This window comes from Gadus macrocephalus, chromosome 7 (genome assembly GCF_031168955.1).
Source record: "Gadus macrocephalus chromosome 7, ASM3116895v1".
Lineage (NCBI taxonomy): Eukaryota > Metazoa > Chordata > Actinopteri > Gadiformes > Gadidae > Gadus > Gadus macrocephalus.
In genome coordinates this window covers 13,298,118-13,313,117 of record NC_082388.1, presented here as the reverse complement: position 1 = coordinate 13,313,117, position 15,000 = coordinate 13,298,118, and the positions used below count along the sequence as shown (strand labels likewise).

Below are 15,000 nucleotides of genomic sequence, written 5' to 3'. Positions count from 1 at the left end.
ACAGTAAATTCACATCACAGGACGTGCAATATATCTTTAATTAACTTAAGGTAGTCCTGATATATAAAAACCTCTCTAGTAGTGTCTGGACATAAGGACTAGGAGGGAAAGCCTTTTTTAAAGAATCAAATAGTTATCTACAGTCTACAAAATCAACAGTTGGCAAAGACTGTACACTAACATGTACATTCAAAAATGTTAAATAACATAGTTGGGATTGCAAGGTTAATTTAACAGATGCTAAATCCCTTTCCCAGTCCCATGAAGTCCTGCACAGCGACCGAAGATAAACACAATCACAAGCACACAACGTGTGCTTGTGTGCACAAACACACACACAGAGTTCAGATTAAAGAACAAAGAAATGATAGAAATGAATAGATACTGTTTTGGTATTGTTGGAGAGGAGCACCAAGATGATACTCAACAGCGGGAGAATTCCACTGATGAGGCGATCGATCTCTGTCTCACCGAGGGTCTTCACAGTGGGGGGCCCCTCTTCTAACTCAGTAAACAGAAGCACGGCTCCACTGTGGAAGTATCCGGTGTGATGTTTTTCTATTGGCAGGCTGTAACTCGCTCTTTCCTTGACAGTTGATCAACACACTACCGGTCTGACCGGCTGCGTGGGAGGAGGTGAGAGTTCAACACGTACTCCTCCTCCTCCTCCTCCTCCTCCTCCTCTGATTCCTGAAGCTTCCGGCCTCATCGCACTGCTGTCTACCTCATGAGGCCACCAATCAGCTCCGACTCTGTGCTGTGCTTGTTAAAGTCCTTCCGTCCGTCCGTCCCATGTTCCACCCGACCTGTCCGTCTGTCTGTCGGCCAGCTCAGACCACTTGCTTGGACTCCCACGCCTGGAAAATAAATCACGAGCAAAATGAGAGGGGGAGAGATGCGTGCCAACATACACACGCACACACACACACACACACACACAAGCACTCGCACACACACTCAGCCACACACCCACCCCCTCCTCCACCCACCTTGGCCTTCTGCATGACGGTGCCGCGGCCGGACGTGGCATAGCAGGACGGGGGCCGCTTGCGGAGCTCGGAGGCTGAGTTGACGGGAACGCTCTCAGTGTAGACCTTCTCTACCTTCCTGCCCTGGGCCTACACACACACACACACACACACACACACACACACACACACACACACACACACACACACACACACACACACACACACACACACACACACACACATACACGCATACGCACACATACACATGAACACACTCATGAGGCTGAGGAAACATCAGAGACGACCAAACTGTTGACCACAAACTAGAGCCCGACCCATTTATCGGCGGGCCGATATTACCGGCCGAAATTAGGCGTTTTCCAAACTATCGGCATCGGCATTTATAATGACAGATTAATTAATATTTTAAAAAATATATATATATTATTTTTTGGGGTTATTGTGTTTTTGTTCAAATGACTTTGTGTTTCATATCTTAAGTTTGTATTTTTATACATTTTATTTACCAGAACTTTAATATATTTTGATGTTCTTTTCTGTTGTGACAATAAAACAATAAAATAAAGTTTATTTTTTAACTGCAATACCTTATTATTTTAGTGAGGCCTCATAATTAACTAGAAATAACCAATGTTAGGGAAATCTCTTTATGTTTTGTCAGGCGTTTCTGGAATTTCTTTTTTATGTATCGTATCGGCCTTAAAAATCCTTTATTGGTCGGGCTCTACCACAAACTTCTTCTAAATCCGAGCAGAGGAACCTCAATGGGTACTTTCCTTTATATTATTAGGATCGATCTTCAGGTATCTTCAGCATTATGGTTCCGTGACAGTGTGGATCGAGAATAGATAATAGAATGAACAGTTGAATTAATAACCATGGTTACATTATGTTTAGAGTGCACTGTGCATGCTGAAGCTAAATTTATAATGAGAAGATTAATAGGAGCGATAATGGAAAAAAGGAGAGGCTATTTGTCTGGGGCTCCTTCATGCATAATTCATCCCCCATCAATATCATTGATGGGGGATGATGACACCACAGCCGCACACACCACAGAGCTGGTCTGGTCCCAGTGGCTCACCTTGATGCTGTTCCTGCTGTCAGTGGGCGGGCCTAGTGCCCCGCCAGCCAATGACTTCTTCAGGTTCTCCTTCACCTCCGTCAGTCTGAGCTCTAGCTCCACCCTCTCTTCTTCTCTCTCTTTACAGACCACCTCCAGCTGGGCCAGGCGCTGCTCCCCCCGGAGGTCTGTGCGCACACACACACACACGCGCGCACACACACACACACGCGCACAGACACACACACACACACACACACACACAGACGCAAACCCAAGGTCAGACCCGGATCTGTACGTCCGGAGACAGCGGCGCTGGGATCGCTCCTCACTTGCTCCGCTCTTCAGCCGCTCCTTCGCCTCCCTCCTCTCCTGGCGGACGGACAGCAGGGTGCGCTTCAGCCGCTCCTTCTCCTCCTCCAGCTCCTCCTTCTGCCTCAGGTACCGCCTGGCGTCCTCCTCCGCCCGTGTCTTCCCGTAACGACCGTACTGGTTCACGTCTGGAAAAACCACTCAGCGCTTCAGAACCCGTCACCCCGGCCCTCGAGCGAGGCACTCGACCCTAGCCCTAACCCTCACAGGAAGTGGTCTGTTCCCGTCATTAAACGAGCCAGGGAGTGTGGCCTTCACGGAGAGGCTAGCTAACCAGCGGGACGTCCACGTGATAAATAGATACTGCAATAAACAGGTAAGGGGTGAATACTGACTGGAGGCGTGTCTCTTCACGGCCGCCTGCTGTTCCGTCCTATCAGAGCCTCTGCTGGAGAAGGAGGCGTGGCGTCTCACCTGGCCTGGTTTGGCCTCCACTGCCCCATCCTGCACGGGAGTATATATATATATTACATATACATACATACATATATATACACACACACATACATATACATGGACATATATAGAGCTAGCTAAACATGGATGTTTTTGTATGTGGCTGAAAGTGATTACAAATACAGAAGGGAGATGCAGGCTGTGTTTGGGTGGCCGGGCTGGAGGTCCAAAGCTGTTCTGATATTATTCTTGATATGTGGTGATCATCATTAATGACGGAATGTTCAGCCAACAGTAACAGCTGTTGGCAGCAGCAGAGTGAAGCTGTCATGCCAAGGCGTTCACCCAGCATCATTTAGAAGTGTACTAGTGTATTATAGTGTGAATTACTTTTAAGGGAGTATGAGGTATTTACACCTTCAGCAACTGATGCTTTCATTATTATTCCTGCGTTGGGAATAAAACCAATTTCAGCTTTATGATCACAAAAATGTATTGCCTCACCAGAATACTTTCGTAGACCTCGTCATACATTCTGGAGTCGACTGAATTGCTGCTAGAGGAAATTGTGCCTGTTTTAGCCCACCTGTCAGACACAGACAGACAGACAGACAGACAGACAGACAGACAGACAGACAGACAGACAGACAGACAGACAGACCTTAATAAACAAACCAAGGGAATCAAAATCATTGAGTAGAGGCTGAGGGGGTGAGTAGAGGCAGAATGAGTGGGTGAGGAGAGGCAGATTGAGAGGTTGAGTGGAGGCTGAATGAGGGGGTGAGTAGAGGCTGAATGAGGGGGTGAGTAGAGGCTGCATGAGGGGGTGGGTAGAGGCTGAATGAGAGGCTGAGTGGAGGCTGAATGAGGGGGTGGGTAGAGGCTGAATGAGAGGCTGAGTAGAGGCTGAATAAGGGGACGAGTTGAGGCTGAATGAGAGGTTGAGTTGGGGTATAATGAGAGGGTGAGCTGAGGTAGAATGAGAGGGTGAGTGGAGGCTGAATGAGAGGGTGAGTTGAGGTAGAATGAGAGGGTGAGTTGAGGTAGAATGAGAGGGTGAGTTGAGGCAGAGAGGGTGCAGACTGACTGGAAGGAGTTCCTGGCAGCGTGTTGGATGTCGCTGAGCGTCTCCACGTCTATGTAGTCGTAGTGCAGCTCCTCTGGCAGGGTGCTGCAGCCCGTCCTCGCCAGCAATACACCCAGCCAGCGCCCCAGATCCTCCCAGCAGCTAGCCTGGTGCACACACACACACACACACGCACACACACACACACACACACACACACACACACACACACACACACACACACACACACACACACACACACACACACACACACACACACACACACACACACACACACACACACACACACACACACACACACACATCTATTTCAACTCGGAAAACCACTTTCCCTGAATCCAGCACAGGGACAACACTATACACTATACAGGCCGTACATTTTGTTCTATATGTTATGTAGCTGTGTATGTAGTCCTGTACAGAGAACATTATTACTATACAGGCTATACATTGTGTTCTATATGTTATGTAGCTGTGTATGTAGTCCTGTACAGAGAACATTATTACTATACAGGCCATACATTGTGTTCTATATGTATGTTACGTGGGTTGTTTCGTACCTCCAGTGCCAGCAGCTCCTTGCCGGCCTGCAGCACACGGAAGGAGAAGGGGTGCTTGGGCCCCAGGCCCCCGGGGACCACCTCGGCCCCCACAAGAGGCACCGCGATGACGGGGGGGCGGGTGTCCCCCGGGTCCCGCTGCAGGTACAGGGTCCCCCCACGCAGAACACACCAGCGCTCCTTCCAGGCTCCGCCCAGACACACGCTCAGATAGCCTGCACACACTCAGCATCGTTTAGTCATGTCTTCCAGGCTCACGGTCCACTCAGCATCGTTTAGTCATGTCTTCCAGGCTCACGGTCCACTCAGCATCGTTTAGTCATGTCTTCCAGGCTCACGGTCCACTCAGCATCGTTTAGTCATGTCTTCCAGGCTCACGGTCCACTCAGCATCGTTTAGTCATGTCTTCCAGGCTCAGGGTCCACTCAGCATCGTTTAGTCATGTCTTCCAGGCTCAGGGTCCACTCAGCATCGTTTAGTCATGTCTTCCAGGTTCACGGTCAAGTCACCATCATTCAGTCATTCATTATTTTGGTATGAAGTCACCAATAAAATTAACAAAGTGCATATGTGTTCAGATTATCATCATGCAATGCTAGCATTTTGAAAAACCTAAATATATTTCTGTCAAACATCTTAAACCTGCACTATATCTGGTTCTTGTTGGCACCCTCTGGTGGCTTGGGTTGCTGCGACATTTGTAGATATATAAATTTCAGTGTCTTCTGAGATTTTCCGACATTGGGTGGGGGAAAAGTAGCCTGGTCTTACCAGACTCTCGTACTTCATTTCATTTGTACAGAGAGTCTGGACCTACTCATTTGACAAACGTTAACTCACTTGAAGGCGGGTGTCTGTTGTAGTTTAAAACTATTGGATCTGCCCAGTGCCACTCTGGATCTGCCATAACCAATCGCTAACGTTTGGCCGGGAATCACGTTGCACGCAGGCTGTAAACAAACCAATAACCGTGCGTGAAGATGCCCGTCAACGAGAGCTGACTTTAACGTCATTGATCTCAGCCACTCCCTCGGTTCGCTGATTGGACGCAGAAAATTTAGACGGAGAAAACCCACTAACATACCGCAGACCCAGACCTAGTACTGAAGGGAAATTCAAATTGAGCAGAAGTACTTAGGCGGGCGGAACCAGGCTAGGGCAAAAGTGGATGAGAAAAAAAGATTTATAGAGGAACTTTCAAATTCTTTTACTATATAATGATTTAAAAAACTGCAGTAGAAAAGTGTAGTGCCGATTAAATAGATTTGTATGATTATGTACCGTCTACAAAAGGAAGGTCAGAGGTCAGGTAGAAATTGCACTATGATACTATTGGGTATTCATTAATCTGCGGTAACATCAATGAGCCATTCTTGACTGAAATGGTTGCGCTCACCGGTGCAAGTGTTGTCTTGGTTATCAGACGAGGAGGGTGGGTCTCCTGGCAAGGGGGGCTTCCGTTTGGAGAAGCTGATGATGCGGTTGATTTTCTTCATGGATCCCGTGAGCTCAGACAGTGGTCCCCGTTTTCCCCGGCCTTTAAAAACAAATTCAAGTTGGTACATTTTTAGAAACAATACAATACAAAAAATAAAAGCATACATTTTATTTTTAACCCATGAATGGTAAAGGCCTTGTCTACACAAGTGTTTCCTCTCTTCAAAACCTGAACGGTCAGACGAGAGAGGAAAGCCACATGGTTCCTGGTAAATTACTGGGATAACCTTTCAGCACTGCCAGGGAGTTTCCCTACTCACACAGCTATGTTCTGGAAGATTTCCGTACTGCACCCTTTAACACATGGCATAGCAATGCTGGAATGGAAAGGGCCAAGGGGCCGTCCAGTAGAGGGGGCTACTGCAACACATTCATCGATTTACCGCCGTAAAACTCACAGACTGAGAGGACCTCGCTCATTTTGATATCAGCCATTCTATGAAAAGGCTATAGATATCATCGATATTGTGAGCGAATGACCAGAAACGCATTGGAACGTTAAGATAAACAGCCAACGATTCATAGATGTTGGAGCATTGTGATTGGTTTGCTGGCTTGACGTGAAAGCATCTTGTGTGACAGACATAACCCTTTATGCTTCTCCCGGCAATGTGACTGCTTTAATGCCCAACACAACCGTGCGTGACCTGGAAATGTTACTAGATCGTCGACAGGCAAATTACTGGTGCAGATTTCCAGGGAATTTATCCCTGTTCCCATTCACACATGACCCCATTAATGACATCTTCTGGAACTTTGCAGGGAAAGAGTGCATTTGGGAAAGGGCCCGTAGACATCAGTTGTCAACCAACACTGGAATTGTGTGAGAGACAGGCTGACATCACCTCAGACCTCACTGGGCGTCAACAATCCGCGATGCAAGGGCGTGTTTGTTTTGTCTAAAACATTGCCGTACTAGCTTACGGTTCTATGAGTCCTTATTGCTGCATTTCTATTATTGAACTTGATTTGCCGCATCATCCAAAGCAATGTCCACTGGTAGACCGCGGCCCCTCAGTTCCTGCCCCTTCTCAGAGACTGTGCATCAGATACACACCTGAACCTGTACAGGCCTGTACATATCAAACAGAGATCTCTCGTGAGCTCATTGTGTGAACGGCCTGAGGCGGCTGGGAGTGTAATGGGCCTTGCAATGTAAACAGCGGAATTTGGAATCTATAATCAAATAAAAACAAAAAAAATCTGTTCATGTCTTAATATTTCTCTCAAACAAACATGATCGAGACATTTTGTTCACGAAGGTTGTTGCCCCAAATACGTCTCATAATGACATTGTGCACTAAAGCATACGCTATATAGTAGCATAGAAGTATAGAAGAGGCAATCAAGGATACATGGTGAACACTCCAAGTAACAGCTGTAGACACTGGGTTACGATCTACGGTGTGTATTTCAGGTCACCTCCAGGGGCAGCACGCCACGCCCAGTCTACTTCCTGTGATGTCCGCACAATGGCAGGAAGAATACAGGAAGGATACTCTATCGGCGCTGCCTCACTTCCTGTGTCCGGCAAACTGTCCCGTGTTAAGCTGGGTTCAGGGTCCCGCTGGCCGTAAACAGTGTGTGAAAGCACAGAGAACATCTCCATGTTCCCCTTTGACCCGCCTCGCTGTCATCTGTTATTCCACCCTTCCAGGCCTCATCCTTTCTGTGTTTCTATGCTCTGTGTGTATTTTTTTTTGTGCGCACTGAAACGTGTCTGTGTTTGTATGCTTTGGTCCTTTACTCTGAGTTTGTTCTTTACCGTGAGTTGAATCACAGTGTTTCATATTTGATTGGTGATTGAGGTTTGTGCTGTGATGCGTTGACCCATGAAGATGAGATCCAGGCTCAGCCAGTCCATTGGGGCTGGTGTGGTAGTGGGGGCCCAGGTGGGAGTGTACCCCAAACAACAGTGTCCTGCATGGAGCCAACCCGTAGGACCACAGCCCGGTCACAACCTTCGCCCGATTGGGGTTTGAACCAGGGCCCTCTCATGTAACCCACGCCCCCCACCAGGCTTAACAGAGGAACCTTACTTAGCGTGTCGCCGTCCCTCCCGGGGGCCAGGGGGTCCCCTGGGGGCCCGCTATCCGAGTCGGAGGCCCCTTTGTCCGTCACTCGCATCTGGTCGGAGGGAACAGAGAACAACAGCGTTGACCCTCTTCCTCCAGATTACAGGAAGAGGAGGAGGAGGAGGAGGAGGAGGAGGAGGAGGAGAAGAAGAAGAGGGAAAGAGAAGCTGGAAAGGAAAGGAGGTGGGGGGGGGCTACACAGACCGACAAACAGACAGACTGATCGATGTATAGATGGATAGAAAGAGAGAGGGACAGATGGGAGGCGAGACTCGGGTTGACGACCTCCCATGGACAGACTCCACCCTGGTAGAGATTTAGAATACACTCTCCTACAAAACGTACACACACCCACCTTATCAAGCTCCATCTTCCTCTGGATGATGGGGGACGGGGCTCCTTCATGGGACTCGGTGTTGCTGTTCACGCTGCTGGCGTCCTGGACCACCTGAAGGGCGGAGGGGAGCAACGCTGACCACCACATCATTCCATACCAGGGTTGTTGTTTTCAACTGCAGCCTCCCTGTGCCAGTGTATCGCCAGCCTTCGGTCGGTTACATGTACGTTGTTTTCTAATTCTAATTCTATAATGCAGCTGTACCGTGTGTTGACGATCACACGTAGTATATGGCTGTAAATATGTCTGTATATATGTCTGTAAATATGTCTGTGAATATATGTCTGTATATATTTCAGTAAATATATGTCTGCATATATATATATATATATATATAAATATATATATATATATATATGCCTGTATAGACATGTCTCTGTGAGTCTCAAGTTCCTGCTCAGTTCCTTCACAACCCTGTTCAACCCTCCTCACTCACGGCCTGTGAGTGAGGAGGGTCTCAGCCCAAGCGGATCATGGGCCTCCTGCTCACACACTGAACACACAGGGGCCTTGAAGAGCTGAGTGCTACGGGGCGTTATGCGGTGTTCCCTCGGTGGCAGGGGGCGGTACCTTGAGCCAGCGCTGGGCCTGCTCCTTGCTCTGCACGGCCAGCACGAGGGCCTCGCCGCCAGGCAGGGAGAAGCGCAGCTCGTGCCTCTTCTTGCGGCCCTCCTTGGGGACGTAGATGACGTTGCAGAGGTTCAGCGGGAGCTCCGTGTTCGGGGTGCTGTCCTTGATGCTCTTGAAACACTGTCCGTTGAGGGGGAGCAGGGAGGGTGGAGGGGGCGACGAGTACACAGAGATAAGACCGGGTGAACTAGGTCAGATCAACGCATTTTCAACCATAAAGCCCGAAGCACGCCCCAGTGGCGGGCAAATCGAAATAATCCTTTTGGATTTTACACGAAGTGACTGAGACATACAGCCCGCTACACGGGAGCTCGTTGGCCTGCTCCGTTAAAACAATCATTCTTTCGTTTTTTGGGTCATGCTCCCACACAATTCATTCTTTCTGTGGTTTGGGCTTAAGACTGAATAATAAGACGGATTGAATATACACATAACTATTTTAAGATAAGATTTGGGTGCACAAGCTTTCTAGCTTTGATTTATTGGACTGTTCCTCTGGAGGCTGAGTAAGTCCCCTCTGACCAGCGCAGTAGATATTGTGTGCATGGGAAGTGAGACCATTCATCACCCTTGTGCTCGATGGCAAAGGAGAAGGGACATCCTAAACGATGAAGGGTAGTCAGTGGCATTGCAGAGAATACACAATGGCCTCTTCTTAGGCGATAAGAATAAACAGACATCACCCCGTTCTTCATATCCTAGTAAAGTGAACCATGCATCCGCGTCTGCGATCTATAAAGAACCTCTTACATTTGTCCAGCTTCCCAGACCCTTCAAAACAACACACCTTTGTGTTTCATTTCCTTTACGCTGTGATACTTGCAGATGGACATCTTGTCCATCTTCCTGGGCTGCATCTCCCTGCCTACCTGCAGCTTGTTGTCCCTGACGACGGCCAGCTGCTTGGTCCACTGGCCGAAGCGCTTCTTGCGTAACAAGAAGGCGCAGATGCGGCAGTCCCGGACCGACCCGTTGGAGGGGTCCTCGGCGGCCCACGTCCCGGCCTGGTCCCGCCCCTTTGCCTCCTCGTCCTCTTCCTCGTAGGACTCGTACGAGCTGCTGACCGCGTCAGAGTCGTTGTCTGGGCGGAGACAAAGAGGATTCATTGGGCGTTATTACACGCTATTAGTGGTGTGAACAACAGACAAAGTTACTGCTTCAGGTGTCGCCTCACTCTGGCCAGGTCACACTTGTTCTAGCAGCCGTTCAGCTCAGAGAACCCACTGCAGGACTTTATATCAGCCAGGAGTGAACCAGTTCCTGGTTCAGATGTTTCCCTGGTAACCTCAGCCTCCTCGGTATTCCTAATGATCTCCCCTGTGCCAATCAGTGAGATGTGCTCACCAGTGTGATTCTGTATTTAACTCTGTTTGTCAGTGAATTGGAATCATTTCTCCATTTGTTATCACTTCTGCCAGTGCTGCACTCTCCGTACACCAATCAGGACTCTCCAAGGTCTGGGTGGGGGAGCAGGAGGCTTGGGGTCCGGGTGGGGTTCTGGGTGGGGGTCTGGGTTGGTGACAAGGAGGCTGGGGTCTGGGTGGGGGTCTGGCTGGGGGACCAGGAGGCTGGGGTCTGGGTGGGGGTTCTGGGTAGGGGAGGAGGAGGCTGGGGTCTGGGTAGGGGAGGAGGAGGCTGGGGTCGGAGTGGGGGACCAGGAGGCTATGGTCTGGGTGGGGGTCGGGATGGGGGACCAGGAGGCTGGGGTCTGGGTGGGGGAGGAGGAGGGGGAGGCAGACTCACAGGAGTTCTTGGGGGGTCCGTTGAGCCTGGTGCTGGGGTAGTTATCGTCAGCGTCCTCATAGTACGCGTCCTCCACACAGTAACCAGAGCCTGGAGGGACGGGGGAGACACAGACCACTGTGAGGGACGGAGTGGGTGAGGGGGAGGCAGAGGGGGAGGGAGAGGGAGAGGGAGAGGGAGACAGAGAGAGAGAGAGAGAGAGTAGGAGAGTAGGAGAGTAAGAGAGAGAGAGACAAAGAGTGGGAGAGAGAGACAGTGGGACAGACAGAGAGACAGACAGACAGACAGACAGACAGACAGACAGACAGACAGACAGACAGACAGACAGACAGAGAGAGAGAGAGACAGACAGACAGACAGAGAGAGAGAGAGACAGACAGACAGAGAGAGAGACAGGGAGACAGAGACAGAGAGATTGTGTGTACTGACTGTGTATCCCTGGGCCTAGGTACTGTTCAGGGGGAACAGCTTCTTCATAGTAGTCATCAGCAACTGGCGTGGCCGGCCGAGGAGGTAGTGTGGTCAGCCGTGGAGGGGGCGTGACCAGCCGTGGAGGGGGCGTGACCAGCCGTGGTGGGGGCGTGGTCAGCCGTGGAGGGGGCGTGGACGTGGGTATCTAGGGAACCAATCACAATCAAAAATCGAAACTCAGGATAATTAATGTATAGATTTAGATATCTAGATATATATAGAGAGAGAAGCAGAGAGAGATTACCGATTTGATGAGGATAGTTTTCTCCTCTTCTTTCTGCTCCACAGGAGACGCACTGAGCATGTGCAAATCACAGTCTGCAGGATAGACGATGGGAACGAAGTTGATGTATATATATATATATATATATATATATATATATATATATTATGTATATTAAGTATATATATATCGAAAAACCCTAAAAACCACAAAACACTACCATGTTACACCCCTGAAAGTACCATGGTACTGGTCACTGCCACGTGACCAGGGGAAATCACAAATGTTTGATTTAGTTATTTGTTATCATTCAATGGAAATGTAGATCAGGGTTAATAAACTATAAGTAATACTTTGAGTAATAGTAGCCAAATGTTATTGTCAAGGTATTTTAATCACTGAGCCACTGCATATGAGTCACAGAACATGTGCTCACACTATTAAGAGAACCATAGTAATTAAGTCATTATAAAGTCATAAAGCATTAATTGGTTTGTTGGTTCAAAGCATTTAATCCAGCAGGGCCAGAAGTCTTCTCCCAACAGGAAGAACAAAACCAGGGGTCTCTATCAAACATACCAGAGGTCCGTCCCCCTGTCCCCCCCCCCCCTCGCAGCCAATCACATGGCTGCCTTGGGAATTCTGAGGAACTTGTTAACCGAATGTTTGACCCAATTTCTTGCAAAGCTCACAAGCTTAGGAACAAACCCAGAGATATTGAAAGGGGTGGCTGGAGCCTACTCACCAAAATCATCAAAGAGGGACTCGACAAAGCTTGTGCCGTTTCCATAGAGACAGCTGTTCATGTAGAGGTCTGACCCATTCCCTAAACAAGAGAAGAAAGATTGAGGTGGAAGCTAGTCTGATTACCTCCAAAACATCAACGATAAACAACTGGATTATCGAACAATGCAATGCAAGTTTTCCCACCAAAAGAGGAAATGCTTTGGAGCAGGATCTGAATTTTGAAAAGTTTGTTTCACTAGTAGTGACATTGAAAATATACATGTCTATATGAGCATGTTTGTTTGAAAACAAACTAACCAACTGTTTCACATCTTGCAAGCAGCTTTTAACTTAGACACTAAGCACTGCATAAACTGCAAATGATTTTAAGAGTGAAAACATGCTGATAATACTTGTACTTTAACAACACAATCAATTATTAAACTCATGTTCAAAAAGAGATGATATAATACACCAACGACATAATATAATTTGTAAGAGTAGCGATAATATTGAATCTTCCAATGAAGAAGATAAATGGTATGAATATATTAATTATGGTTATGGTTAATGATTATTTATTGTATTTATTAAATGTTAATATTTTGTTACAGACCAATTGATATGCATGTTTACTGCAATATACACAAACACCTGTACAACACACAGAACAATCCTCTCACCCACATTAACCAGCATTTGACTAAATATCATTACTCCAGCACAGCTCGCATCTCATGCTGTATAAAAAGTCTCTCACACACAACATATAATCCCCTTGATTAGCCAGGGATTGTCCAAGCTGCTCTCTGTCTGGTTGTGCACCCAACCAGCCAGCCTTCCTAACTGGATCAAGTTAATCATTAGAGGTTTAGTCAGTAGACGAACGCTGCAGGAGCTAGAGCTAGCCCCATAGCCACCGTTTGAGACTCTATGTACACAACCCACCAGTACAATGTGTACCTGGAGAGGGAGGGGACGGGGACGTCTGGTGTTCACCGTCCCCCAGGCACACACATGTCCACTGGTACGGTGTGTATCTGATGGGGCAGCTCGGGGGAACGTCTGGTGCCCCCCCCCCCCCCCCCCCGCCATCGCTGTCCTTCTTGGTTAGACCTTAGACCTTCTTGATCCTCTTAGCTCTACATCTCATTACCGCTCCAGTCACTCTCTCACTGAAGGGACACCGGCTGGAAACCTCTTCGCTGCTCCCTTGAGCAGTGTTGACAGTTGGAGTCCGAGTAGTTGTAGTTTGTGTTTGTTGCATCAAGCCTGTGACGTGTTGATGTGTGTGTAAATGTCTGGCTGCAGCACCAGAGTGGTCTGGTTAAACGGTGAGAGCGAGCCTCTTGAGCTGCTAAACCGTGTCGTACCAGGGGCCTCCTAACATCAGCGCTGTAAGTGTGTGTACGCTTGGTGGTTAGGGTTTATGCTGCTGTCGCTCTTCGGTGGTTTATACCAGGGAAATGGGAGTCCCGGGAACACCCGTCCACGCCATCGTCTGTTTCCCGAGAAATATAATAACGGAAACAGGGGGCAACCTCATTCATATTTCCATCTAGAACATACTGGAATAGGCCTGTGTTCTCAACACGGCTGTGTTGAGCTGACAGTGTGTTGTAATTAACAAACTCAAAGCATCTTGTAGATCGCTACTGTGGCTCTATATTTAATACGCACTATATATATTGATGATGAAATGCTGGAGTGAAAGATATGGAAATGTTCCATTTACTTTGAGTGATGATTGACGTTACTGTGACAGAAGGCTTGCAGCAGCAGCCTTCGCTCAAAGAATATGAAATCTGTGTCTTGATTGACTTTGACAACTGCAAATTATTGGCTTCAACGGATTTAGTTTGTTTACAAGATGAAGAATTGTGAAATCTCCCTTCCTTCAGGCGGTTCTCAGCAGACAGATCCCAGGCAATCAACCTGTCACATAATATTCCTCACAGCTACAGTGCAGTACAAGCTGTATGCAAATTCTCTTTCATGTTCATTCTAATTGCAATTCTGATGTCGATTCGAATGAACGCCGTTCGTTTTGCTTTAAAAATCATCAATGGCACCAAATGGTACGCTGAAGGCTGCTGGTTGGGATCCCACAGGTTTATGTATATTCCTCCTTGCTGCAGGCAGTGTTGTTGAAATAAGACCAATGGGTTTCGCCTGTAGCCAGCCACAATCCTTTAAAAGTTTTAATTTTCACTCAGCAAAGGAGGCCACCAACTGTGTCCCCCCCCCCCTTTCCCTGCCTATGATCAAATAAAAATTCAAAACATAAACCAATAATAAGTAAAAATAAACCCAGTCCGCCCCAACAAATCCATTTGTCCATGTCCCGTCATTTCCTGTGCCTTTGACATCACAGGAAGAGGCGTGGTAGGTCCCCCTACCTGTGGGCTGCACCGTCTCCAGAATGCTCCTCACCGAGACCATCTTGTCGGCGGTGGCGGGGCTGACCTTCTCCGTGTCCAGCATCTTCAGCAGGAGGCCCAGCTCGCTGACCAGCCGCTCCACGGCCACTGAGAGGAGCACACACACAGGGGGGGGATCAGAAGGTCCACAGGCCGCCGTGGGGGCTCCTCAGGCCAGGGCTCCTCAGGCCAGGGCTCCTCCTGGTCCCATGACAAGCACTGTACTGTGTGTGTGTGTGTGTGTGTGTGTGTGTGTGTGTGTGTGTGTGTGTGTGTGTGTGTGTGTGTGTGTGTGTGTGTGTGTGTGTGTGTGTGTGTGTGTGTGTGTGTGTGTGTGTGTGTCAGTGC

At 48.3% G+C, this 15,000-nt stretch overlaps 2 protein-coding genes across 2 annotated transcripts in view; both read right to left on the bottom strand.

The window, feature by feature from the left end:
• The window catches only part of arr3a (arrestin 3a, retinal (X-arrestin)), a 138,291-nt gene that overhangs the window by 59,787 nt on the left and 63,504 nt on the right, over nt 1-15,000 (bottom strand). The gene's annotated exons all lie outside the window — the stretch shown is intronic.
• Nucleotides 1-15,000, bottom strand: part of LOC132461189 (actin filament-associated protein 1-like 1) — a 16,120-nt gene that overhangs the window by 216 nt on the left and 904 nt on the right. The window contains exons 2-19 of the mRNA XM_060056232.1: nt 14,632-14,817; nt 12,252-12,332; nt 11,528-11,601; nt 11,242-11,428; nt 10,813-10,902; nt 9,939-10,150; nt 9,010-9,189; nt 8,398-8,490; nt 8,007-8,094; nt 5,867-6,007; nt 4,471-4,685; nt 3,911-4,056; nt 3,328-3,409; nt 2,763-2,871; nt 2,388-2,555; nt 2,077-2,243; nt 990-1,118; nt 1-857 (exon numbers count right to left, since the gene is read on the bottom strand). The exon at nt 1-857 is cut by the window's left edge and continues 216 nt beyond it. Coding sequence (XP_059912215.1) covers nt 831-857; nt 990-1,118; nt 2,077-2,243; nt 2,388-2,555; nt 2,763-2,871; nt 3,328-3,409; nt 3,911-4,056; nt 4,471-4,685; nt 5,867-6,007; nt 8,007-8,094; nt 8,398-8,490; nt 9,010-9,189; nt 9,939-10,150; nt 10,813-10,902; nt 11,242-11,428; nt 11,528-11,601; nt 12,252-12,332; nt 14,632-14,817 — 2,375 coding nt within the window. The 3' untranslated portion in view covers nt 1-830. The remainder of the gene's footprint in view (nt 858-989; nt 1,119-2,076; nt 2,244-2,387; nt 2,556-2,762; nt 2,872-3,327; nt 3,410-3,910; nt 4,057-4,470; nt 4,686-5,866; nt 6,008-8,006; nt 8,095-8,397; nt 8,491-9,009; nt 9,190-9,938; nt 10,151-10,812; nt 10,903-11,241; nt 11,429-11,527; nt 11,602-12,251; nt 12,333-14,631; nt 14,818-15,000) is intronic.